Source organism: Varroa destructor, unplaced genomic scaffold (assembly GCF_002443255.2).
Source record: "Varroa destructor unplaced genomic scaffold, Vdes_3.0 BEIS01000003.1, whole genome shotgun sequence".
In the NCBI taxonomy this organism is placed as follows: Eukaryota; Metazoa; Arthropoda; class Arachnida; order Mesostigmata; family Varroidae; genus Varroa; species Varroa destructor.
In genome coordinates, this window is record NW_019211456.1 from 13,925,601 (window position 1) to 13,952,238 (window position 26,638).

At 44.9% G+C, this 26,638-nt stretch overlaps 1 protein-coding gene across 3 annotated transcripts in view; it reads left to right on the forward strand.

The window, feature by feature from the left end:
• LOC111247497 (uncharacterized) overlaps window positions 1–26,638 on the forward strand; it is a 45,789-nt gene that overhangs the window by 16,748 nt on the left and 2,403 nt on the right. Inside the window, exons 2-4 of one of the 3 annotated variants that reach the window (XR_015323604.1) lie at window positions 18,672–18,993; window positions 20,907–23,142; window positions 26,381–26,516. Coding sequence is in view for 2 of the 3 variants with exons in the window: in XM_022798466.2 (XP_022654201.1) it covers window positions 18,672–18,993; window positions 26,381–26,535 (477 nt within the window). In the remaining variant the exon portion in view is untranslated. Of the gene's footprint in view, window positions 1–18,671; window positions 18,994–20,906; window positions 23,143–26,380; window positions 26,536–26,638 lie in introns of those variants that run through there. The other 2 variants (XM_022798466.2, XM_022798467.2) reach the window with 2 other exon arrangements.

The window sequence follows — 26,638 nt, forward strand, 5'->3', positions numbered from 1 at the left end:
CTCGAGGTTAACTTGAGCTAGTCGTACCTATTGGCCTTTTCTCTCATGGCCCTCACTTGCCACACTTCATCCTTCTATCTTCTTTTTTCTAAAGCATTGCATTCAAGCTGTTTTGGTCCTTCGTGCCGGACTTAAAAATTAGCTTCGACTTGGAAGTGAAATCGTTTCTGGCCTTCTCGTGGGGGCCTGGTGCGCTCAACCATTGTGTGTCCTGCAATATCAGCTAGCCTAACGTAACAGCTTTCGAATGTGAATGCTGCGTTCTCTAGCATTTTCACTTTTAACCTTACAAATTTTGGTTAGATATCCGAGTGAGTATAACCCGATCGTCAAGCTAATGCAATTAAATTTAATATCAGGTCGTCTTGTCGCCCGTGAAGATGCTTTCGGTACCGCTTAGCCCTTTTCTTTTTGCCTCCTTGTCTGCTGCTACAGCGCTTGTTGTTAACCGATGGATGCGTACTCAACTCCCCCCCCCTGAGTTGTACTAATGTTGTTGTTCGATCATTGTATGTTTTGTCGAGTGGCTTAGGTTCGAGTGGTCTCTTTCACTCCGCTGGTCCCTTTGTCGAACATCTCACATTTGCTCACTCTCCCTCGCCAGTTTGTCTATCTGTCTCTCTGTCTGTCGCATTAATGCGAGAATCACGGCCTGTGATATATCCGACCTGGGCTGAAGAGAACTGACGACCCACACTGCCGAGTCGCACACAGCGCCACACGGTGCTATTTCGTCCTCGAGATCCGTGTTCCAATTCGATAGCTAACAGAACCGCGGCGTATTCTCTTCCATTGTATTAGATCAGCTGCTGCATCGACAACAGGCGGTAACTGCTCCTTTTGCCGGGGGTAGAAGCCTAGGTTTTCGGTCAACCTAGTTCACAACAGAGAAGAGCACGAATGCGTTGAGGCGAAGCCAATAACAAGATATTATTAGGTATAAGAGTAGGCACGCTTGTCGTTATGACTTGTTCGGTCTATTCAAAGTGGAAAAAAATTGATCGTAGGAATGACGGCAGTATGAAGAAAATACCCACGCACTATGCACAGTAATTCGCGTGTGTAGTGTTAGAAAGACATACGTCGGGATGCTGCTGATAGAATATAAATAGCTGAAGTAATCCCAACGCAATTTGGAACATCTGAAAATGCTTGATTGATGAAACACATATTATTGTTGTTATCATCAATACAAGAAGAACATTAGCGCAACGTTTGCGAGTGGCAGTCGAAATGTTCGCCACGACATAGATTAATTTACCCAAAAATACGGACTTTAAATAAGAAAAAAAAAGACAAATCATTAGTATCATATGAACAGAGGTGTGCCGTTGGCTTCTGAACAGTTCAGTAGCGACCCCCGAAGCGCTCCTTTCGATCGTGCTCTTGAGTGAAGCACTCAGAACGACTATCCTTTACAGATCTATTTGTTGCCGAAACGTGGATGACAAGAAGCAAAAAAAAAAAGAAAAAAAATTAAGTGTAACCCCAAAACGCTTGAACGTTTCGTCCTTCGGACGGTTTCACACTACAGTTACGGCGATGAATACCCCTGATAACTTTTTGTGGTCGAACAATAATAATGACAACCTCCTAGCATAGCAGCGATGGTACAAATGCCGAAGCGCCGCCGAATGAAGCCATACCTACTTCACAGCGAGTTACGGTAAAAAAACGCAAACTGAAAAATCCATTTAAATAAGCAACGTCCAATTTTGTTGTGACTGTTTACGGTCTTCCGAAGGTAACTATCGTTAAGATGACACAGCCATCTAGCTATACAGAATGCGCGAGTCCCTCTAACTCTGATGGCACAGGATTATGACGAGAGAAATGATCGTCGCCAGGTAAAGCAGTAATTCTCCAGAAAACGAAACTATAAGAGGACCTGCTGTCCTGGTACAGGACAATAGTGTTCTAATTATTTTTCGCGGCTGCATTTGGTCAGCAACGCTTAACTATCTGAAACTAAGCGTTTCTTCGGTTGTGTAAAAGCCAAAAAAAGAACAGCTTTTCGCAGCGATAGCATTGAAGTAGCGGAGCGTGTACAGCGTTTTTCTTAGATACAGCACCGGGTCGCCACAAGATGCGTAACGTCATCAAACATATTGAAACGTTACATAACTAATTGGTGAAATACGACGGCGAATGAAGACAACGCCGATGAACCCACATAACACTCGATAAATACAAAAACTGCGCGGAGTAATGCGCTCGTTGGCTGGCGCTGATACTTTGGACAGTTGCTTTCTCCATCCGTAGCTCGAACGGGCTTCGTCCGTTCTAGCTACGGGTGGAGAGGGGGCACGGGAGCCCAAGATAATTTCGAAAAGTAACAGCCGAAGCCCAATCGAGGGCCTAGCCCTAAGAAAAGTGGGTGAGACGGTAGCCCGCGAAAGCTGAAAAGACAATCAGGTACCATCAAAGCACAAACCTTTTCGACACGACGATGAATCATTTATAGAAAGTAATGAGAATGGTTCATTTTTCAAATTCGATTCCTTGACAGCTGCGCATCAACGACAGTGTTAAATTGGTGTAGTTTCGTTATGACGACAGGTATAGTTCAAATAAATAATCAATTTTATTGAAAAAGGTTCAAGCAGGGTCCGTGTAAAATAATCGTTTCGCTTCCTTGCGACGCCTCCATAAGCGATGTATGTTGTGCGTTTATTACTACGAAGATGACTTATTGACATAAAATGGTTCATTTTTTAGAGAGTGCATCATTGAGTCGATCAATAAAGTGTGACAGCAGCGATTTGGTGTCTATGATACACAAAATGCTCTTGTAAATCTAAATTCCGCAGGTAATTTTACTTTCTGCTTCGAAAAATACTATTCAATGTAATGGGTGTTTTTAGGTTTACGCTTATCAGCAGCCACGGCAGACCATTAACGTTGAGAACTCAAAGCGAGTTAAGGTATTCGCTAAATGGATTTCTTGTTTACATTCATTCGTTCAGCTACATTACCGTAAGTTCTCATTAGATCAAGCATGATTGGCCAACGACTCTGCGTAAATCTCTTCATTCAGCGTTTGATCTTCGATTAAACGTGATTTTATGCAGATACGCGTAAATTCATAAGTACCTATAAGTATCATATATAGGTGATATGTAAGTTTCGTTAAAATAAGCCCTAAGTTTCGCTCAGCTATTTCGAGAAATGAGAAAAGAATCCTGCGACCACCGGCAAGTTTATTGCCTAAAACGTGGGCCTTCACATAGTAGAGGCTAACATATTACGCCTTTTTTAATTGAGACTTCATTCTACTCCTTGTCGCGGCCCAGCCTATCGTAGCTTCCGTCGTCGGCTTTATCAGAATGCGCTCGCGTGTAAAACAGGTGTAAACTCTTCTCTCTCTCTCTCTCTCTCTCTCTCTCTCTCTCTATATATATATATATATATATATATACATATATATGTATATATATATCTCTCTCTCTTTTGAGAAATAAGGCCTGAGCGTGGTAGTAAAGGCAGCATCCTGCCTGCCTGCCTGCCTGCCTGTATTGAATATAATGCGTTGGCTGTTCGCATAGTGCATACACACGAGGCGCTTCTGCTTGTTTTCAAGTAATCCGCTCTCTGTTTCCCGATCGTTTTCTCCTTCTTCTGAGCTATCAGACCAGCTATTAGTAGTTGGCTGGCAGAATGTAAGCAGTAGCTGGATGATTCACTAGCGTAGTGATGCTGAAACTGTATTATTAACTGTAGTAGCTAACGTAATTAGCGCGATGAGCCGCGAAGTAATTACACATGTACGTCATCAAAGTGAAAAGCACGCCGATGGTCACTGTCTGGGTCTCCGGGTTCATCACGACAATGTTCTTTAGACTGGATAATATCGGAGCACGTACACTTCCCTAACGCTAAAATGTTGATTCCAACATTTGTCGTTGTCGAGTGTTGGGTGCCCTATCGAGATTAATTTCCCAGGTCAACGTCGACATTCACTCCATTGGGGGTTGCACGACAAACGACGGAGCAGAAGGTGAACGAGAAATTACTTCGAAACTAACTTCACCTTATCGACGGGTTTATCCATTAACTTTTTTTTTTAATATTGGAGGGGTAAATGTGAAAATAGACTTCAATGGGGCCCAAGTTGAGTATATAATTGAGAGCATTCTTACGAAACAAATAGACCTATCCTAAGCCTGTATGAAATGTCAACCTATTTTTCCTAGCTAAAAGCCTAGAACCTCTTATCCGTTTAAAACTCATTTTTTTGTTATAACAAATGGCGCGTTTATTGCATGTTTACGTACAGAATTCAGACTTGAAGGCACACTTAGTGAGCGCTCCTATGACGTTTTCAAGTAAAAATTAAAATGTACCCTTTGCAACCTGAACAGGACGACTTGCCGAAAGCCTTTTTTTCCTAAGGCGCACTCATTAGCCAACGATGGCAGCAAACGTTCCTACGATGTCAGACTCTAGTTTTAGCAATTTTCGACTGGAATTTACAGTTTAGCTGGAAAAACAATGAAGTGATAAGGATGTCGACCAGCAGAAAGAAAACGAATCGTATTCATAGATAGCATATGAGCGATGTTATTTGTTTGTAGGAGTCGTATATCGCAGTAAGCGACCTGTCAAAGCCGACACGAGCATTAACATGACGACCAGAGAATTTTACTTGTTATTGCTACTGCCGCTGCAGCACCCATTGTACTGCCATCGTGAGACCAACGCGGGTCGTGCGTACAAAACTGGACATGGGGGCGAACCCACGTAGTCAGCCATGTAAAACGGTTACATTCTGCTAGTAGTCGTATCTATCTATGCACATTGAGGGATGCTGTTCAAGCAAGTATAAAATGTACACAAGCGTATGTACTGTGTAGAGACGCCAAGAATTATAGCTATACGTACGATTTGGATGTTGTTGTTTTGCCGATCGCACGATAACCCCAACGACAAAAACGGCAATGAAACTAACAAAAGTACTAATAATTCCGGTGATAGATATTACTGTCGCTCCTGGAGTGTATATACACGTCGGCGAAGCAGGTCTCTCGGCCTGTTGTCAATGGATTTTTGCTGCGACTTTTCAACTGTTTACGGCTGGCTGGCTGGCTGGCTGGCTGGCCACTCAGCACATTGCTGCCAAAAGTGCGATCCTCCATAACTATTTCCAGCAAATTAGTTGCAGAGGATGAAGTCAGTGAAACATTGCTTGACACCTCGTGGGCGTCCTTAATAGGCCATTATAAAACACAATGTAGAGATAGTGTATGTCTTCAACATCATCCAAACGGGATATTGCCACCCGTGCGTGAAGGGTCCGGCAGATAGACACACGTGCACGCAAACATAAAATCACATATATAGTACTCGACTTTTCGCACAAGTATATATGGTATCGAGACGCGCGTGATCGAGGTAAACGAGACTGTCGACGAGAGACCAATGTGAAGTAAGTCGAAGTCCCTATCTTCTTCCGCTGGAAGAAGCCCAGTGAGCATTGCAATTAATGCGACGGGTCTAACGCCACAGCAGATCGATACTTCGAAAATCGGCATATGGTTTATTAAAGCGACCAAGCAACAGCAATAGCATGGGTAATCTTGTTTCATGTGGCGGGTTTCTCTAAGAAAACTATTCACTGACCAATTACCTTCGATGCTTAGCCTTGTCGGGTAACTGCTTTCTATAATTTATACTTGACCATCCAGCTTATTGACAGGCCACATTTTTAACTCGACAAAATCTATGTAGGCCTTATTGAATCTAATTTCAAACAATCCGGATTTGATTTGCGTAAACGATGCTTGTACTCGAAGAACTCACGAATGAACTTTCCTCATATGTCGAATAGGTACTACATGTCGTGGAATTCGGATCTTCTGTGAAATGTAGCGAACACAGATGAGATTAGACAAAAGCTATTTTGCCCCTATTGTATTCAACTATTGTCGGTCGGTTACGGACCTTATCTTCAGATACATCCTGACGAAGCAAAACGAAGTAACCGAAGTGGTTTTCACTTAGGTTTCTTCTACAGTAGAGTAAGAACGTTGTTTACGAGTATTCAACTAGCGCGGAATAGTCAGGACAAGATCGAAGCAATACAATAAGTAAAAATTTATAGTCGTAATGATGTTTTGTTATAGCAATAAATAGTTCGAACGTAACGCTGGTATAGAGCAGCTCCGTTCCTTAGTGCTACGTGTTATCTGTTGCTGCAATTTGGGGGATCATCAAAACACCAGTTGGCCCCCATTTGTCAACCCACTCGCTGTGTGAATCACCGTATCACAGTTTTGCATTTCGACCGCGGTTTCTTTTTCTTATCTGCTTTTTCTATTAGACTATATTTTATTCCTTGGTTCTTTAAGTTGTTCACACTCGTGCGGAGTGGAATAGTGCAATCCGAAAAAACCGATGGCATTTCTTAGTTTATGACGACGGTATTTAGTGACAGCAGCGCCCGTTTTAGACAATAGAAAATAATGCCCACGATGTTAAGACGACTTTAAGCCGGGCTGTGGTCGTCTTCGCAAGTTAGGTTAACTCACGCAGGGCACACGTCCTAGAAGGCAAACCGAAGGGGCGCTTAGAAAGGTCTTACGTAAAAAACATCGTTCCGTTAGACACATTTTCCCGTACTTCTGACAGCTGCTGCTCCTGCCCGATCCAAGTTGTTGCCACTTGTCACTGTGAAAATATCTCTAGACGACGATACGGGTGGTTGGCAATCTTACATATAGCTAATGCTGTTTGTGTTTACTAGATCTATTGACAAATCGCACTATAAAAAGTTCAACGGAACTTTTTAATTAACTGCTTATACTAAACACAATTTCGTAAAAAAGAATATTAGTTTAAACTCGAAAGCAAGCTTACCTGACTGATTTTGCCCTACAACGTATTATATAGGTAGCATCGCAGCTGACGTCTGCATCATGTAACAGGTTAAAGGCGTTTGGCTAATTGGACATATCTTCCTTAGGTAATAGCTCTTACTTTAAGGACAAAGTTAGGAACGAGTGTTTTACATATATAGGTGTACACAGAGGACAGTTTTTAATAAGCACCGTACATTTTAAAAACTGCTTCATATGCATGTCAAATAAGCTTACATGTCGCCGTTAGGTCACAAGAAGGCTATACAAGATAGTCTAGAGATATTACTTTTTGGGCATTTGTGGGAATATGACAAGTATGCTAGTCATAAGACTAATCCCATGTGTCAAAAAGTGTCCGTCCTCGTTCTGAGCAAACAAATACCTTCTCCTACCCCCCCCCCCCCCCCCGCGCCCAAAAAAAGAAATGGGCGCATAAGAAACAAACCATTCATGTTGTTTAACAACATGGAATAACTTCGATGTACGACTGCATCGATAAGCGGGCTAGAAAACGACGTTTTAAGACTTTGACGCAAACTTTGATCTTTGAAACTGGCATCGAACCGTATGTTCGTGTTCGGGGAGATCTGGCTGGAAAAAAATGGTGGTCTAGAATGCAATAGAACGACGATAAGCTAATTTTTTACCAGGTTTACAAATATATCGCTCACCAAGAATAATGCTTGTGATCATGTTATCGGATTTAAAAATGCCAGACTTTTTTGGTGTCCAGTCTATATACATTTATGGTTCATTTCCCTCCCTCTCTGTCTCTCTCTTTCGCTATTTATTGATAGGACTTTTGAAGCCTCCAGGAGCAATCCTAGTTCCGTGTCCTCTACGAGAGAGAGCGGGTCCGGTACATTGTACTCAGATGGTACGAGAAGAGTATCGTCTTTTGCGTAGCGCCGATGTGGGGATCAGGGATTCGAGTGGCTTTGCTTCTCCGGTGCAGATGGCAGCGGCAGCAGCAGCAAAACCTTATTCTCCTGTTCGCTCTACCTTGGCTAGAAAAGCTGGAGAGAAGTTTTTTTCGCGTCTTCGGGGTAAATAGTTCCTTTGGCTTAAGTGTAAGACTGCCAGTTCGCAGATCAAGCCGCCACCTCACAAAGCGGTAGGAAACACTGGTGCACCCCACCAGATGGTTATGTGGTGGGTGGACGATATGCTTTTCCTATTCCCTAGTTGCAGACCGGATTGCTTGTTGTGGTGATGGTTAAAGAGGCGGTGGTTCGGGTCAGAGGAAGCTGGCTGGATCGTCCCAGTCGTCGCCTGTGCGACGATAACCTCTGAAACACCGTCCGTGGCTAGCCAGTACAAGCGCGAAAATATTGGCGAGAACAGAAGAGCCGCCAGTTGAGGAGTTGACAAAATGGTGATGAACCTGTGATAAGCAAGGCGATAAAGAGCCGATCTGCGTGGGGGAGCCGCTTCTCATTGACAAAAGATAGAATGAAGAAGTGATGTCTCTGTAAGCACGGAAGTTCCGTAAGAAGAACGAGATTAACAAAGGTGTCGACGTGGTTTGTGGCATCTTGAAAGTGGAATTTGTCACTTGTTCTCGCATAAGTTGGATAAGCTGTCACTAACATAAATACGCTGTGAGAAAGCTGAAAGGAAAACTGATTATTGTTTTGTGACGATCTTGTTACAGGCTAAATGCGCGGACAGGATTAAACTATACAGCTGTTATAATCTGCTCTGTATGGAATTGTACTTTTTACTACGAATCTCGTATTTTCTCTACTTATCGATGGTAGTATTGAGAAAGCGGGAAAAAACAGCCCCAAATTTCGTCGAACTTTATTGTAGTTTCTTTGACTTCTGATATATTTTTGTGATTTGTATCGGCGCTTTTCTGGAACAAATGTTTATCATTAGAAGGAAAAATCCACTGGAGAAATCAAGAGACGACTTCATCTCAAGTTCTACGTGGACTCTTCGAAAGAGAAGCGATTAAATGTCATATAGGGAAAACAACTTGGTTATTATGATAATTTTGATTATTATCACGATTGTATTCCCTCCTGGTTGCTAGGGGTGTGATGGTGAGGTAACCTATTATATTCTTTTTCCCATTCACCGGTCTGTCTTGTCGGTGGCAACCTTAATGTTATCCGATCACTGCTACGATGTGTTTGACGCCTAGGGCATTCGCCGTTGTCGTAGCAAAGTCACCCGAACCGCTTACCTGCTCGTATAGTTGTACCAAATTATAGTGGTGAATGTAAACTTTGCTTTATTCTCTTTTTTACGCTAAGTGACTGCCTAACCGCACCTCCCTTCATTTGCTTTGGTCGCCTCAGGCCCGCAACTAGCAGCCAGCCGGCCAGTCAGCCACCGGCCTCCGCCGCAGTTACACACAAGCGCCGTTCAGGTCGCTACGACGCGAATGAAGCGCTACTTTCTGCCGCTGACTGAATGAATTCTGCTAGTGGCGGAGCTCCGATGGCAGCGGGGACTAGGACAACATCGGTGGGCGCATTCTGCGCATGCGCGAATTTGCTCCTCCAACAAGCGAACAGCGACAAACCACCGCTCGGACGAGCGGCATTGACCCTGCAGCAAACACGGCAGTGCTAAGGCAGCGATCCTTAAATATTGAAGTGGTGGCCACAGTAACGCTCCCAGCGGCGAAAACAGATAAACAGCCGAGCGAAAAGGATGGAGCCAACAATAGCGGGAACAAAGGGACGCCGTTGCCATTAAGGGAATACATTTGCTATCTGTACGAGGAGGACAGAGGTGAACTTACTTACCATTTCGCTAAGTTAACTCTGTTGAGCGTCGTCGTCGTCGCCGTCACTTTTGGCGTAGCAGACGGTGACGACGGAAACGCCGCGCGGCAATAGAACGACGCGACGGCCTGTCTCTATCGCCCGGTCCTCTTGCTGGCAGTTGACTTGCACGGCCAGTAGCAATTAGAAATCACTGATCTATAGCTACGTAAGCTTTTTGTCGAGAAGGAAAACTTAAGCGGCAGCCAATGGCTAGAAAATGTTATATTTTTATTTGAATTCAGATTTATCTGTGACCGATCGAGGAATCCGGCCTGAAAAAGATGCCGAAACAATCTACCGCTGAGTCCAGACAACGTACTAGCCTTGGTATCCTGAAGAGTAGAAAGGGTAACTAACTGATCTATGCTTTAGCTTAGCATACGAGCCCATCAAACGAAACATTTTTTTTTTAAATTAGTTAGCGTATGAGTTGAAGATGCGCACCTTTCCGTGCCTAGTAATAAAGTATTATCCTTTTGACAAAGTTCTAAACGAAACACCTGTTCAAGTGGCGAGCAATCGATTGCTATGTGATGCCCTTATGTGATGCTACTTGCACTTAATAGTTGTTCCTGAAGGGATCATCTCTTTGGGGCTAATTTGCGCTTCTTTTTATTCCGATACTTGCTGACGAGTGTCGTTGGGGTTGACGGAGCACTTTATGGATGCTCCGTGTGCAGGACACTGTTAACGCTAGCAAAGACTACGATATCTCGACATGCCTGGAGATGGAAATCGCCATCTGCTGTTAATGCGTATGCTTGTGCCAGTGGATTGGTGCCTTAAGGCTGTTGCTTCACTCGACTTTTCTCTATACGAGCGGTCTCGTCGGCCTGTATAATAGTAGTAGCGGCTGTAGTAGCGCTGGTGTTACTAAAGCTTGCAGAAGCGCTTCCATCTACCTTTAAATAAGCGTCATCGGTTTTCTAGTCTACCGTGCAGATATAGTTCACCTCGTATCTGCTTCAATGGCCTGTTTTGGCGCTTATCAGTATCGGCTTATCAGCAGAGAAAGCGAGAGCGAATCGGAGAGCGGAGGGATACCGCTCAATAGGTGGTGCAGGTCGCTGGCCCGTAGAGGAGTTGCTTCACTGAAGTTAAGCAAGAAAAGTTAGCCAGCAGGATCGAGCCAGTGGCGTTGACAGCTTGCAAGCAAGCAAACCGGGAGTGCGGCAAGTATCGAAGACTGAGAATTTCCTGTGGGGCGTGTGTTGGTCGATGATCGTCGACTGATAAGGGAAAAAACCTATCCTGCAATGAGCATGGCCCTGTTTGAATCTTCAGCGCAATCAAGGGGGATTCTCGATGGTGAAAGCGAATGGCCCTGCTTCACAATGTTAACTTGTCCACTAGGCTATGGAGTTCGCACCACGTTTTTGGCTTGATGAGGTTGAAACTTTTGAACGCAAAGAGATCCGCCAAGGTCTAAAGATCTATTCGGACTTCACGGTTGAGAGGTCGACGACTTGGTCGATAGGTGGGGATTCGGTGGAAATTTGTTCATCATCAGTTTGTTTGAGTCACTGAGCGTATAACCGAACAGCAGTGCAATGGGAAAATACATGACGACTAGCAAAAACTATGGCCGGGATCAGCAGCGAGATCTTGATTCGCAGTTCTGAAACAGCTCATTCGTATGAAATGTGTGGAGGAGATCGGAGCAACTCTAAATCGGCTTTTGACTGCGCTACTGACACCAGGTGAATGATCCTGTATCCCTCGAAAAAACATGTTTGCTTTTCGACGATAAAGAGACTGTTGTCGCTTGCAAGAAATAGGCCTGTGTCTAAAGTTGATGTTACAGAGAAACTTGGATTCTGACACATACGGATACAACATTTAATGGAAATCTGTAAAAGAATGTCTATCTTTACGATCGCCCGCCTAAATATAAGAACGTTGCATACTCTAATTTCTTACAGTCACCTTTCCGTGTATTTTGTTCCGTGTAAAATTACGCCGCGTATTTAGCCATATTCAGCGTTCTACTCGTTCTGTCAATATGACGATACTGGAGAGTGTCAGTATTTGCGTGGACGCATCATGTCAAAAGTATTTCTTGGGCCAGCCGACATCATAGTTCATTTTATATTCGTCCCAATTAATTAAACGTCTGTGTATTATATAGGATACTATATATTAATATGGCTGCCACTAATGGGTCTCGCGTTCCGCGGTCTCGCCTATGTTATTATAAATTCGCTATTTTTTTTTCAAACCCGCGTCATAAATACGTTCATTAATTTTTACGTCGGCCATTGGCTGACCGGACAATATACAAATACATATTGTGTGTGGGCGTATATTGAACATCGTAGTGGTCGTCTACCGCTATTATCATACAGCTGCATCCTGACTGCCACTCTAACAGCAAGAAGCCAATTGGATGAAACATCGTCCTCAGATGACGGGTTACAGATCGTGTCTTCTCTTTCTCTTCGTCGTCTAGAATACCGGCAATGCACCGGCGTGCTGAGGTGTATCTCTATCGAGGATCGCTAGATAGTCTTCAATGATGGCCACCGTTTAATAACCGCTCACCTAATTATCTTATTCTACTTTTCATAGTGATTAGTCTGTTTCCTTTGGTACGACAACTTATCTGCTAGCAACCAACGATATGAAGCGATCCGACGGGCGCGGAAATGGCGATTCGATCAAATGTCAACCATTTGCCATATGCTAAATTACTGGTAATCGTATACACGTATATAATAAACCTTATCTAATTAGTCCGCCTCCACTACCCTAAGTATCCCTATTGCAGCTAAACGGAATGTTAGAAGTTAGAATGATCGTATCGCTAGCTAGTTCTAGTCGCATCGATGGATCCAACAAGCTTTCGATTTCATTAAAAACACAATATCTGATGGCACGACATCGTTGATCGTGTTTCTACTATACAGATTACAATATTGATCTGAATAACTTCAAGTATAATGCCAGTATTTGTTTTTCAATAGAGCACGCGCTCTCATTTCCGTCAGGTTGGACGCCACAGGTACGTCGATGATGGAGGAAACATCCCGATACGATCATTCGCGCGCCTTTTACGAAGCAGATAATTTTCAGCCCACCCGAACAAATAATGCTCACACTCTATCTAATATTAAAACTAGCTTGTACATACAACGAAACGTTATTGTTCAAGCAGTATGCATGGGGCACGTTGCTGCATACGACTTTTCCCCAACACGACACTCAGTCCCAGCGGAGAATGGATTCAGCGGTGATAATAATGGAAAGTAACGTGACTTCCTATTATAGTTACGGATTCACAGAAACAAAGCCACAGCATTGTAGCTACTCGTTGTTTAGGGCCTAACGAGTTTTACAATAGAGAATATTTTATGGACCATATTATGCCATGTTGTTCGATTATACAAAGATAGAAAGGGTGGGGCTCCTCGACAGTGTCTCGTAGAGCTCACCCTTTACAGATATAAAATGATGTATTCTATCTATCTGGCGTTGATTTAATCATATTATTTGAAAAGTACAGTCAATCGGCCACTGGTTACTTGGTCATTAATCTCGTGTCACTCGAGATTTGCTTGTCCCGATGTCCTGTTTAGGACCGTCGCTGTGTGGTGTTACGCCACATGCTCACAATTCCCAGTGGACTCAACTTCGATATGTGCATACTTATATATGGCTGCGTGTTGTTATGGCGTCGGCCTATTGACGGTGTCTCGCATTTATCTGGCGCTGTTTCGCCTTACGCCGACATGGAAAATCAGCAGTTTTCTCTCCGGCTCGAAGCATCGGCGCTGCGATGGCGGCGTATTCGACAAAACGATACGACGTCATATAGACGCCACATGGCCTTACTTATTTGTGACTCTGTGTAAAGTGGTTTAGGAATGCAACTTGTTATGAAAATTGTTTATATAGATACGAGGAAAATAAAATAAAGAACAGGAGAAAGACGCAAAGAGGCAGGAGGTACGCAAAAAAAGAAACGAAGTTGAATAGGACGGGGTCGATAATGGCGCCGGCGTCGAAATCGAACACCTGGGTCGGGCGCCATCAGGCTAAGCGCTTGCTATTCCTGTCACTGCTAACATAGCAGCAAAAAAGATCTGACACCTGAAGTAAGCATGAAGCGGTGGACCAGGCACGTAACAACCACTATGAGCAGGGCAAAATGCCATATTTCTCTTGGCCTATTCTGCCCACCTGATGATGTTTGATAATGCGCAAGAGCAGTCGCTGGCTGTGTACGCGTCGTCAATGCATATTCTTAAACCTAACTTTTACCATAGCAGGCGGCTCCATTTTATTGGGTTTGGTCGCACCTGTGTTGCCATAAGGATCTCACCTCCTTTGGGGATAGCGTGACGCCGGAGTGCGTCTAGTGTAGATAGCGACGACGCAGGCGTCGGCAATTCAATAACACAGCGTTGACTGCCGAAGCCTCCACTGGGTCCATAATATATACGTACTACTAGTAATTGCTCCGATTGCTCGCACACGAGCAGAATCGATGGCCCAGTTGCGCGTGTCTCGCGGATAGGTTTGACGTTCGGCTGGTTTTTTCAGTGTCATTTACGCTATAGCTGACGAAGGGCCGCCTGAGCGATGCAGCGTTTACGAGATTAGACGACGAAGAATGATACGTTGACGCGCGATGTGGTCGAGTGTGGACCATCGGTTTCGTAGCTGCCGCCTGTCGTTTACACGGCAAGGTTTCGCGGTTTCAGTTCGCGATCTGTGCGCGTATGTGTTATTAAATATTGTAGGAGGACAAAGTGAAACACGGCCTTCTTTTGGCAGCGCCGCAACTGCAACATCAGCAACAAAACCGCGACGACAACGGCAACACTGCCAAAATGTTAGGAGAACATAGTTTCACACGTCCAGGATTCGTCTGTGTCCTTTTCGTTTTGACGGCTGCTACCGTTGTACAGGTTCCTGCTGGGTGGTGTGCCTGCTAGCCCCAGCAACCTAGGTACCTGCTCGCTTGCCACACGTAACGAATGGCTTATTAGCAGTCTAATGCTACGACCACTGTAGCCAAATCTCTGCTAACGAGTACTAGAAGAGTCGTCCGCCTGGCCGGCCAGCTTCTGCCAAGCAGACAAAAACGAAGGTAATGATCAGATTTCACTCTCTTGACGCTCCCCGGTACCGCTTCGCTAGCCAGTAACGATAGCGACGGCGTGCCGCTGCTACCTTTCCTGGTGCTTTTCGCGTAGGTATTTGGCTGGTAGACACAACGATTGCTAGCGTCTACTCAATGACAGCGCTCAGGCAACGTACCAGGCAGACAGGCAATCTTCTTTATAGGACGGCTGCAGATATTGCTGCTGCCACTGCCGCCGCCGCCGCCGTCGGGTAGCTGACGTAGCGAAATGTGAACCGTCAGCCGACCTATAGGCTGTCGCCATACGTTGCATCCGCTGATTCGCAGCGAATCCGCAGGCGTCAACAGGATTCAACTCTCGAACTAATCGAAAACCAGCCAACGAATCAAGCAACCGGCTCGCCAACTACGACAATATAGGTACTACAACGGTTGGGGAAAACAGCGAGGAGACAGGACTATGGCCAGCTACTATCGTTGCAGGAAAAATTTTAGCCGAGCGTCATCTAAATTCACATTACGCGCACTACCTAGCATAGTGCTAAATTAGGCACCCATGGCGCTTGAATCGGCCAGGTTGTTTTGTATACGAATGCACACATTGATATGTACATACAATATGTGTGTGTGCTTACGTTTTTGTGTTCTGAATAGATTAATCGGTGTCGCTGTCGATGACAGGGAATGCTTGCAGCCGTTGATGTGTTTACATTGTGACCGCCGTACATGCCATGAGCTATCGAAAATACGCATCGCCTTCTTCATTTAAAAATAAACAACTATAGTGCGGCTCTGACGTAAGGTGACCTGCCAAAACTTAATGACTGCCGCGGTATCGAAGCTTATTTTGTCGGAAAATGACGACGACTTACTCATCCTTGACAAACGCTTAAGCGATGAAGACGATCTCGTCGAAACAATACATTGTTGAAGAAAGGCTCTAGCGGAATCGTCCGTAGGCGCAGTGATCCTCACAAATTGATTTGGTCGTAGAAACGTTATATGAATCGGTTTCTTCGTACTCGATTTCGATGTATTAAGTGTACTTTTTGCAAAAGTGACGGCGTGATATTGCATCCGTTACGTATCGAACTTCAAGGGTAATCGTAATTGGTAGCATGCACAATATTTCGTCGGGTCTGTGTAAATTCTGTAGATACCTAAAGTTAGGTGTTATTATCGTTAAGTACTTTAAATCCTAATGATGGTAGGCCAGTTTTTTTTTGCTTCATTATGAAGCGTGATCCTGGCTTCATTCAAACACTGTAGGCAGTGCCGGTCGGTACCGTTGAAATAACAAGGTCGTCAACACTGCCAACAAAGTTATGACCCTTTTAGAAACAACGTAGTCAGTCACTCGATTACTTCGGAAAGGTGAAGCTGCTGGACAACAGAACTGCAAGTGTAACTACGTTTGTAGGTACAACTTACTCTAATTCACGTATATATGTACTCATGTCTATCGTTCTAGATGCGTTTTCACTCTCCAGGTGTCACCATTATCTTTAAGCAAGCTTTCTTACCTTCTCGTTTTATATGGGCCTTACACATATACGCCCTGGATGGCATTGTAATGACGCCGGTGCTGCTGCTGCCAGCGCTGTTACGGCGGCGACTTCGGTGAGGGCAGCCGCGGCTGGCGCTCCGGCAGCGGAGGTCTCATAATAGAGCGATTAAGTGGGAGGCACTTCGGGTAGGCCGTTCGGTTCGATTCCACCGGGCTTGTGAAGACAACGCACGGATGGAGCGCTCCCACCCCTAAGTATATGCCTAGCTGGCTAACGATGTCTCTGTGCGGGTTTGTGTGTGTGTAGAAGTCGCCCAAATCTGACCACAGCGCTATTACACGCACGCCGTTGTGTTTGCAGCTGCCCCTACTGGTGATGCTGGCCGTGCTTCTTGGGGCTGGCTTAAAGCTGTTTGATGGTAGGGAGAAGGCCACTGTGTTATCTACGTCCGTATAGTGTAGTGCTGTGCGATGTACGTCGTTATCGTGCAGAATTTGTCGACGACGCTAACTATAACGGCTGGCCTGCTATGCGTTCCAGTTCGTGTTTGCCGATGTGAGGAAGTGCGTGTAGCCGAAAATAAAGAGGTTGTTCGCCTCATTGACATAAGGACCAGCTTGTGTAAGCCAACAAGCAGAATGTAGGCTCAGCAGTGAGTGAGAGGCGAATGAGAGCAGGAGAGACGATCCTGCCGGCCTGGTTGGGCCGTTACTTACCGATCCCAGCCTAATAGAGCTCATAGAAGCAGAGCTAGGCATCGGTGTACGCAGCAGTGGTCTCAACTGGATCCGACGGACTCCACCTATGATCCTTCCCACCTCGATATGTGAGCAAAGCATGTACATATCCCAATGTGTGCGTGTACACTCGCCTGTGTGCAGAGTAGGTGTGATCTCCTAAGGCGAGAGGAGATCCGGCGTCCTACTAACCCACCATAATGGGACTACGGGGCGTCACGAACCTGCGGTTTAGTGTTACTGCGAAATCACGTATACAGATACAGAGACATGGCTTGAGATTTGGCTTAAAGAAAAAGGAAGAAAGAGATTTAGTACCGTGGGCTGGCTGAGATTCTTGAAGACAAGAAAGTCATCCACGATTTATTACGAGCTATTTCGGCTGCTGCAGTAATAATGTGCACCGTTCGAGGACGGCCAAAAACATTCGGTATGCAGAGGTGGATGAGCGGAAATGATAGCAATAGGGATCACTCTGAGTTCAGCGAAAGACTGATTAGCCTAAATAGAGCCGAGAAAGTTTCCTCAGCAACTGCTTAAGGACCATTTGGGGAAAGTGTTCCTATTCATAGCATGGCTACGTTCAGACGCTGCGATCAGTTTTGAAAAGAACCTCTAGGTTGGCAAATAGGAAAATGTAAATGTTATCGATTCGTGGAGATTACTTTATTAGTGACTGAGACCAGCGAAAAATCCATAGCTCTTATAGCGATCAGTCAGATCATAATCTTAAAGTCTCTTCTAATGTACCTACTTTCTGGCACATTGCAATGGCCTCACGTGTTATTCCATGTCCGCCCTACCCGTCGGTTTCTGAAGCAAGTGTCGAAATAGGAACTTGCTCTTGCCACGTTGTCATGTCACTCCTGCTATGCCACTTTGTATTCAGGACAGCTTAACACAGACGGCCATAGTCCGACCAGACTGAGATGGTCCTGCATTTAGCTGGGTTATTCCATCCTTGATTATTAGAAGGTAGCAGCAGGGACGTCGTTGCTCACTTTGTGAGTGCGCTGTACTGCTATCTGGGCCACGGGTTGTACCTATGGCACAATCGCGATACCTCCTCGTCTAATCTTGGGACGACGTCACCGGAGCCCGCTATTCTTTCTATGTGTAAATGTATCTGTATGGGTGGATGGTATTCCATGTAGCTTTGCTGTCATGTGGCATTTGAACAGGTGCGCCTTGCCCTCATTATTACGATTCCTGACAATTGCTGACATCAATGTCAAACTACGATCTGTGTTCCTGATGACCAGCGATTGCGATCGCTGCAACGCCGGCCAGATCAGGAAATTAGCAATGTGTTTCTATTTTTTAGCTACGATCAGTTTGGTTATAGTATAACAATGAGCAGATGAGCTGCATTCGTAAAAAGGAGAACATGCAAAAGGAGATGTCCCGAGCAGTCAGCTGTCATACTTACATAGGTATTGTTGCTTGTGTTTCACGTCGGCCCGAGGTATCTTCTGACGGTTGACGACACAACTTAACTCTGGGGCATACGAAATGTCTTGGTTTCGTAGTGCAGCTCAATACATTAAATGAGCTTGTTGATGCCTGTCAATATTGTACAAACTATCATCTAATTATTTACAAATTGTTATTATATATATCGCGTGCTTGCTTCTTGTTTGTCACTGTTGTCGCATGTTGTTAATGAAGTCCAGAACTAATTCGACGTAACTGATCTCTTTCAGCAGGGAGAGTCAGACAGGCGACAAAGGCCCGTCAAAGAGCGGATCATCCGGAGGCATCTCAAACGCTGACGCCGACGACGATGAAGAAGAGTCCGATAATTCGTGCCTATCACCAGAACCTGCAGGTACCTCTCCGGGCGTCGCTCTTGGAAGTACTTTAGGAGGATCGTTGGCCAATCTTAGCCAAAGCGGTCCGGGTGACTTACACAGTGCCGTTAGTGAACTCGTCCAAGGTGTACAAAGCCAAACAGCGCAGGATACGCTCAAGATGCTCCAAGGCTTTAGCCATTACCACCAGGCCCAGACGCATCAGTACACGAAGGTAAGGAATTTATTTTGATTTAAGACATTCTGATGTGTGACGTACAGTGATTTCGTTATCTTGTAGAAACGTTTCCTATATATACACGTAACAAACTTTGCCTGGAGCTAAAAGCCACATATACGAACCTTTCGATCTTCCCACGGTAGCTTTTCAGCAGCTGTGCACTTATGCGCGAAAAGAAAGTTCACTTTATGTGAGTTAGGCCTCATATTGGTTTGAAGACGCAAGCGTACGTAACTTATTCTCTATTGCCATATTTCTCGATTGAAATTTTCCATGTGAAACGAGCTGCTTTCATCGACAAATAAAGCTCTCCGCGCCTACTCTGTGAGCATTTCTACTGACTGAAGTGAGTTGTCTTCGTGACATTCCACTCGCCTTTTCGTATTCTGATTACATCATGGGGGGTTGCCCTAACTCGGTTCTTCGTCCACCAACCTTCTTGTTTATGCTACTCTTTCGTCTTTGTGGCGCTTTCGTCGGTTCAGATAGACAAAGCAAAGTTGTTCTTCTCACGCAGACGAATACGTACGTTTATTTTGTCGCGTGGTGATGCTATTCGCTGTACAGGTAGGTCGGCATCGCCATAGAAACGTCACGATAAGGTAATAGAACCCTTACTGGGCAACAGTTTCGTCCTCGTGCCGATTTCTTGGCCAACATCCCGATTTCTGTTGTCCTTTGCTAAAAGCTTGCTCCGCATACTGAATCGCGGCAGCAGCGGGCTACGCGATGCTTTTTTCTGAACTTACCGATCCACGTCTTACCTTTTTTCAGTTATGTCATACAGCGACAGTATTTACAATCGGTCACATTGATGCCGTATCGTAGTGAAACTATAGTAGTAACAACAACATCAGCGTACGTAGTGAACCGTGTATCGCTTCCTAAGTTATTTGCACCGACGCGGTGTGTCACCAATGGAACCGAAGAAACGTCTAGCCAGCCGAAATCGCACCGTAAACTTTATAAGTTAAACTTTGCTACTTTACTTTATGTAGTGCTTCGCGTCCGTCCACGAATAAGAGAAACCTTGTGCAGAGTGCAACGTCGCAAGTTTATCGCCTACTAAACGAGTTGATTGCTACGACCGCGTGGAACGGAAACCGTAGTAGGAACAACTGAGGGTTGAAGCACGCTGCCGGTGTATCGCAGACCTATGGCACGTAACAGTATCGTAAAGCGAGATAGCTCGCCTACCGTATGAAGATGTACACGTTGCTTGTCTATGGACACTGATGGACTGCCAAAATTAATAATGCATACTGTCGATACTTCTATTCCAGTCAGCCACCAGCGAGGTTACTATGCCGGAAAAAATCGGGCTACATAACGTTTTCGTCATTATTTTTTCTTATTACAAGCACCTTGTTTGCAAAGAAGGCTCAAGGTGGCCACATTAGAAGGTACAGGGAAAACTCCCAGTCTTGTCGAAACTTATGTTACAGAATTACAACCCAACTCGTGTCTGTATCGTGAAAATTGAATAGTCGAACAAAACAATTACATTGAAATTGTTGTTTTTTACTATAGTAGAAAATAAGAAGTTAAATTATATGTACGTTTGCGCTAGGATAGTGTAGCATTTCATAGTAAAGCATCTTTTTCTAAGCTGTTAGAAATCAGTGCTTACATCTAGGATAGAAATTCATGACTTTGTTAACTAGATGGACAACCCAAATGCCGCCGCTTACGTTTGTTGACGTATTTGAATGCAGAGAGGCTAGCGTAGATTTTTCCGTTCCTCGTATCTAGACGGCGCATGTGATCCGAATATCAGTTGAGCAAGGTCGCTGTTAATCACTAAAAATAAGGGTTTACGCAATAACAGCAACTGCCATCTACACTATTAGAACTATTATAATCAATACGAGTAACTATATGAATTTAAGTTTCGATTGGAATTTCAGTTCAAGAGGCAACTGATCCGCCGTCACTTCCTCGTTCTGTTTAAAGAAATGCAATATAAGGCCGGCAGCGTGAACAACACCGTTATAACTAGAAATCAGCTGTGGCAGCAACAGAGTCAGCGTCAGCGTCGGTCGAGATAATCGCCTTAAGAGGCGGCCTGTAGACGCGTCGCGTTGCTTCGCTATTGCCCCGGCCGTTTTAGACGAACAGCAACAGTCGAGATGCTTGTTATTGAACTCTAAATATAATGAAACGAAATGGGAAACAAAAAAAAATTGAAGACGAAAAACTCTTGGATATTTGGTGGTGTCCCTGGGTTGGTGACCGGGTCGCGTGAGATAGGACGAGAGTCAAGAGGAGGAGCAGCCGACGTATTTCAGCTATATACGGACAGACGAATCGAGCGAGAGGGAAGGGGGAAAGTAAGATAGAAATAAGATGGAATCGAGCGAGTCGTGACCGAGCCATCCCAGTCCAACACGAGACGTACAACGTACGCTCACACACAAACAGACGGAGATACAGATGATCTCATTGCTATAGCCACAGTCAAACGGTTAAATGCAGTAATTTCCATAATACTGTGTGACCAACACCAAGCCGACGAATAGTCAACCATCGATAGGCAAGCAATATAGACAACATCCGCTATGACTACCAGCGGCGCGCATTGCCATTGTTAACAATGATATTGTGGCTATATCAGCAACGAAGTAACGCATATCGCCGAAGACCACGAACATAGGCGCGTACGCATATCTGGGCAAATAAGCAAGCAGACCAGATACAGGCCTGTCAAAAACAGACAGACAGATAGATGAAAAAGACAAAACTTATTGACTAAAACTAGCGGCCGCCGTAAGAGCGAAGGAACAGATGTAGCAGCTACTTAAAGGCAGCACAGAATCCTGCCATGTTCTTGCTCGCGTCTTTTTTTTTTTTTTTTTTTTTTATTGCCTTCCATTAGCGTGATGCAAGTGTTGTTTCGCGCGGTGGCAGAAGCGCGTCGAATCATGATTATTGGCGCAGACGAAATATTAACGCAGACACACAATATAGCGAAAATAGGAAAGATGGAACGGAGTGGGAAAAATATAATACGAATACCGAAGATAACATTACACAACGAACGTAAATATAAACTGAAATGGAGGCAGTGGAAAGGCATCGGGGTCGTGGAATCGATATCGAACGTCGTATGCTTCAAATGACTATGCACATATTACGCTAGGGCTGTAAAAAATATATATATATATAAATTGGCACATTTTTCCGCAAGACGATATGAAGCTTTGCACAAAAAGAAAATCACCTAAAAGCTATTACATATTACAGCCTATTAGACTGAACGGTATTAGAACGGTATTGATAATGGATTTTATTTGGTAAGTACAAAAGCCACTTGAATCGAATGTCAGCTTAGCTAGAACGGATAAACTACAGAATTAGCTAATTAGAGCCTAAGTAAACCCTACAGAGGTAGGCTCTGTCCTCGTTCGCACCTATCAGGTCTGCTGTCTATTGAGGTTAATTGAAAATCACAACAAGATCGTATGAAATCAAGATATTAGCGGAACAGCAGAGTGGGCTGTAGGGTATGCCTAGATATTGATTGGCCTGTTACATCCTTTCCACATGTAAAGTGTCCAGAATGCTATGTTATTGCCTGTCTGCCTGCCTGCCTGCCTGCCTGCCTGCCCCGTACAAACCGTTCGAGCGTCCGTCTTTCAACGACCGCGATGTGAAAAGTAGGAGGCACTAAATGTCGTGATAATGCTGACGACACGTGTTTGTATGCTTAAAAAAAGTTCGGTACAAAACATCTTCCGACAGGGGGAGGACACGTATCCATGGTAGCCATGACGTAAAGCGGCGCAGATACGATCATAGTAGGATGATCATCGTCGCGGGCCTAAGCTTAGCCAAAATCAGCAAAACAAAAAGCAACGAAATGTCTGTTATGCTATGCGATTTGTTCGCGTTCTGGACGTGTAGAGATGACGCCGCCACACCCAGCGAGAGCGTCCGCCAGACCGAATGAGAAATTACCTGGCTATAGTAGATCCTTCGCTTCTGCTGGCGTTGCTACAGGACAGCATATTTGCTACTGAAAGCAATTTTCTTTCCCTATGTGACGACGCAGAACGACGCTATCGGATGAGTAGAAGATCAGCTGTCTGCTAATATGCGAACTACGAACACTTCCAGTCCCGAGAAGAGCCACCGCAGATATACGTGCGTATCTATCTAGCAATCCATATCCACATGTTTCTCTAGTCACGGCTTATATATAGTGTTATTGCCCTCGGCTACGGGGGCTTAGTAGTGGCAGGATAGAATTTAAAGAAGTATCGAAATCTACCTAGAACAAAAAGCTGGGTGATTGCAGTAAAATGTCTGACATCGGTTTCGTATGTTACCCGTTATAATATTCGATGGAATCAAAAAAACCATATCGTATGCGGCTGACTTAAATAACGCTTGTATCAGCATTAGAGGATTCGTTATGACAATCAGACGTGTCACCCGAGTAAGTCCAGTTGCTGAATCCCGATAGTTATTAACTGAATATCCATATACGCATTAGAACTAAAAATATGCAGAGAATAATTCTGAATTCGTTCTCCGGCGGCGATCATTGATGCCAGCGCTGTTCTTCGGTCTGAGACTCAGACGACTGAGCTTAAATGAGTTGGGAGGCGCCGCTCCATCACGAGCTAGATCGAGTCGAACGTGACTGACCAAATTATGTGCTCAGATGGATCCTCTAAACTGCGATTACAGCGACGCTACGCTGGGTGGCGCTCTACATCTGCCCCTTACCCTCTCGTTCGCGCACGCACTACAACTTCACACTTTCGCGCGCGCGCACGCACGCGCGCACACACACACACACACACACACACGCACAGACACACACACACACACACGAACAAAAAACATGCCCGTTCGTGTACACCGTAATACAGGCATATAGAAACTCAGAGACCGACCGACCGACCGACCCACCATATATTATCGTTTGTTCTTCTGTGTCCATGCCACAGATCATTAGACAGTGAATCTGTAGTAGGCTGGCCATGTTCAACAGGCTAAACGGTTTTGGGAGGCGTTCCTTCGTTCTAACACCTCTTAGAAGCGTTCGCCACTCTGTATAATCTTTTCTAAGTAGGTCTGATCACATACGAGGAACGTACGTGCGCTCAATGAACGCCTCGCTTACGCTTACACTTCGACGATGTTCAGCCATTGTGAAGGTACGCCAGTCTAGAAGATACACATAAGGAGTTCCAGTAAGTGTCTGGGTGTACACATCCAGGCGTAAAATGAAGATCACTGACGTTAGCTGTGGCAATAGTTTGGTGACCCCACCGCAAGTGATCGGCTGTGGCCGCACTTCAGACGGTTTAGCATCCATTCATACGTATTCAAGCGTATGGGCTAACAGCTTCGGTGAGATTAGCGTGAGTACATTCACGTAACCGATAACGTGAACAATTCTCACGATGTACTTTATATGTGCTATTTAGCTTTTACATTGCCTTTCTCTCGCCCTGTTGCCTCTCTGCAAAATGGAATCTGCACAGGTTGTCCGGTCGCCATTGCTTTCTTCATTATAAAATTACGTCAGCCCAAATATACGAGTATACATGTATTTGGCCTACGATCGCGCATGCATACAAGTTAATATAGTTAACTGCAATAATTTCGGTTTTGGCGACGCGGCGTCAATGATAGTAGCTACAGCTGTTCCCATATCAGGGTGGATGAATTTAGAAGGCACTAGTTGTAACTGACTCATACAAACTAATGCGTTATGTGCTGGTCTGGCACGGTGAAGCGATCGATCGATTGATGGCTAACAAAGCATCGACTGCCGCTGCAGCGGCCCTGGTAATGGCTACAGGGTTAAAAGTACCAGCTGAGTCGAAACTCTAGATACAAGCTAATGGGTTGCGCACGAAAAGCTAGCTATTTCTATTGCTTGTTTACTGCACGTTCGTTTTTTAAATTAGGAATTGTGAGTCAGCTGCTGTCGCTGCCATTTCATCGTGCTTGTCTAGCTCTTCCTGCCGAAGAGGCAACAGGACGCCAATAAAGCGCCGCTAAGCCATCCGACCCAGCGAACCACAAAAGCAATACATAACATGATCATGCAAGCTCCATTCCGCTTCGAATAGAGAGGCGATAACATCTAAACGAAAGACGAGACCGACCAGTGTTGGAAAAGAAGCCAGTTTTTCATTACGGTTTAGCATTGGTAGCCATCGTAGCGTCTGTGGCAAAACGAGAAAAGCCGCCGTACGGGCTAAGTTCAACGCATAGAAAGACAAGTAGCGTAATACGTCCCTCGCGTATGCGCAGTCTGTTCACGTTAGCGCAGCGTTGGACGCTGTTACTCGAAAACACGATGGCGGCCACGATTACGGCGAGTATGCGTACCGACAGATATATACTCGGAAATAATTCAGGTAGAGCGCTCGTGGCGGTGTTGACAAATGAGCAAAAATTACATCTCGCGTCGCCGGAGAAAGTCGCATACGCCAAAAAAAAAGCAATATATGAAGTTTTGCGACGAGGCAGGGCGAGAGAGAGAGAGAGAGAGGGGGGGGGGGGGAGGGTAAATTGCGCAGAACACACAGACGAGTGACAAACGCCGGAAGCGGCAACTTTTGAATAGCACAGTACCCGCAAGCAAAAACACAAACTGAAAATTACACACACATACTAGGAGAATTAGGGCACTATTGTTACGAAAAGAAATATTGGACTTGTGAAGGAATTGGAATAGTGAACATTGAAGTCTTCTTCAGTTGAATTTCTTTCCTTTAACTGAAAATTAACAATAGCAGCAGCGGACAACCTGTCGACAAGACAAGGATATTTTGTTATTGAAATGATGGAAAGTGAGCCAAAGGAGCCAGTAACAACAAAATGGGTAGTATTAATGATCCTTTCGACGAAGACGAAGGTAGGCATGTGTGCATGCGCGTGCGTATGCGTGTGTGGGGGGTGGAGGGGGGGCGGGAAGAGACAAAATCAGAAAGTGGTTTTGGCCATTGGTCTGAATGCTGACATTATGATCGTTGGCACTCTTGCTATTAGAAAAAAGCTCTGTACGATTCTTGCCGGTGATGCCGTTGGCCTCAAGGCTTTCCTCCGGCCGACAACAGCTCATCCGACCAAAATAAGGCTAAAAGTGTACACCGTCCTAGTCTAAATACCTCGCAATATCGAAGAGCAAGGACAATCACAATAAAGAACAATTGGAATTAGATATAACTGAATTGAGACCCAATATGGCGCTGATGCTATAGTTTGATGTTCGTTGTCAGTGCTCTTTGTGTACGTGGCCCAGTGCAAGACGTATCGTAAAAATGCGAATCAGTCGTCTACATATGAGTGTGGTACTTGAAAGCTGGTCGATGTAGATTCCTATTTGACGTTGGAAATTTGCTGTTCCGCATTTCAGCATTCGATTCATCATTTGTTCGGAGGATCCTCAATGGACTCATTGAAAAGTGCCGTGGCGTCGTTTGCATCCGCGCCACCTGACGTGATTACGTCAACAGCGACTCAGCTCGCCGCACAATCGGCTCAATTTCCGGGTGCAGCGGCTGGTATCAGGTAGGCAGCCTCATAAACGATTATAGTATGCACTCCTGTACACGTACCACTTCATTCCGCCAGCTAAATTTGGCTTAATTCACAAATTTAATTCAAATAACAT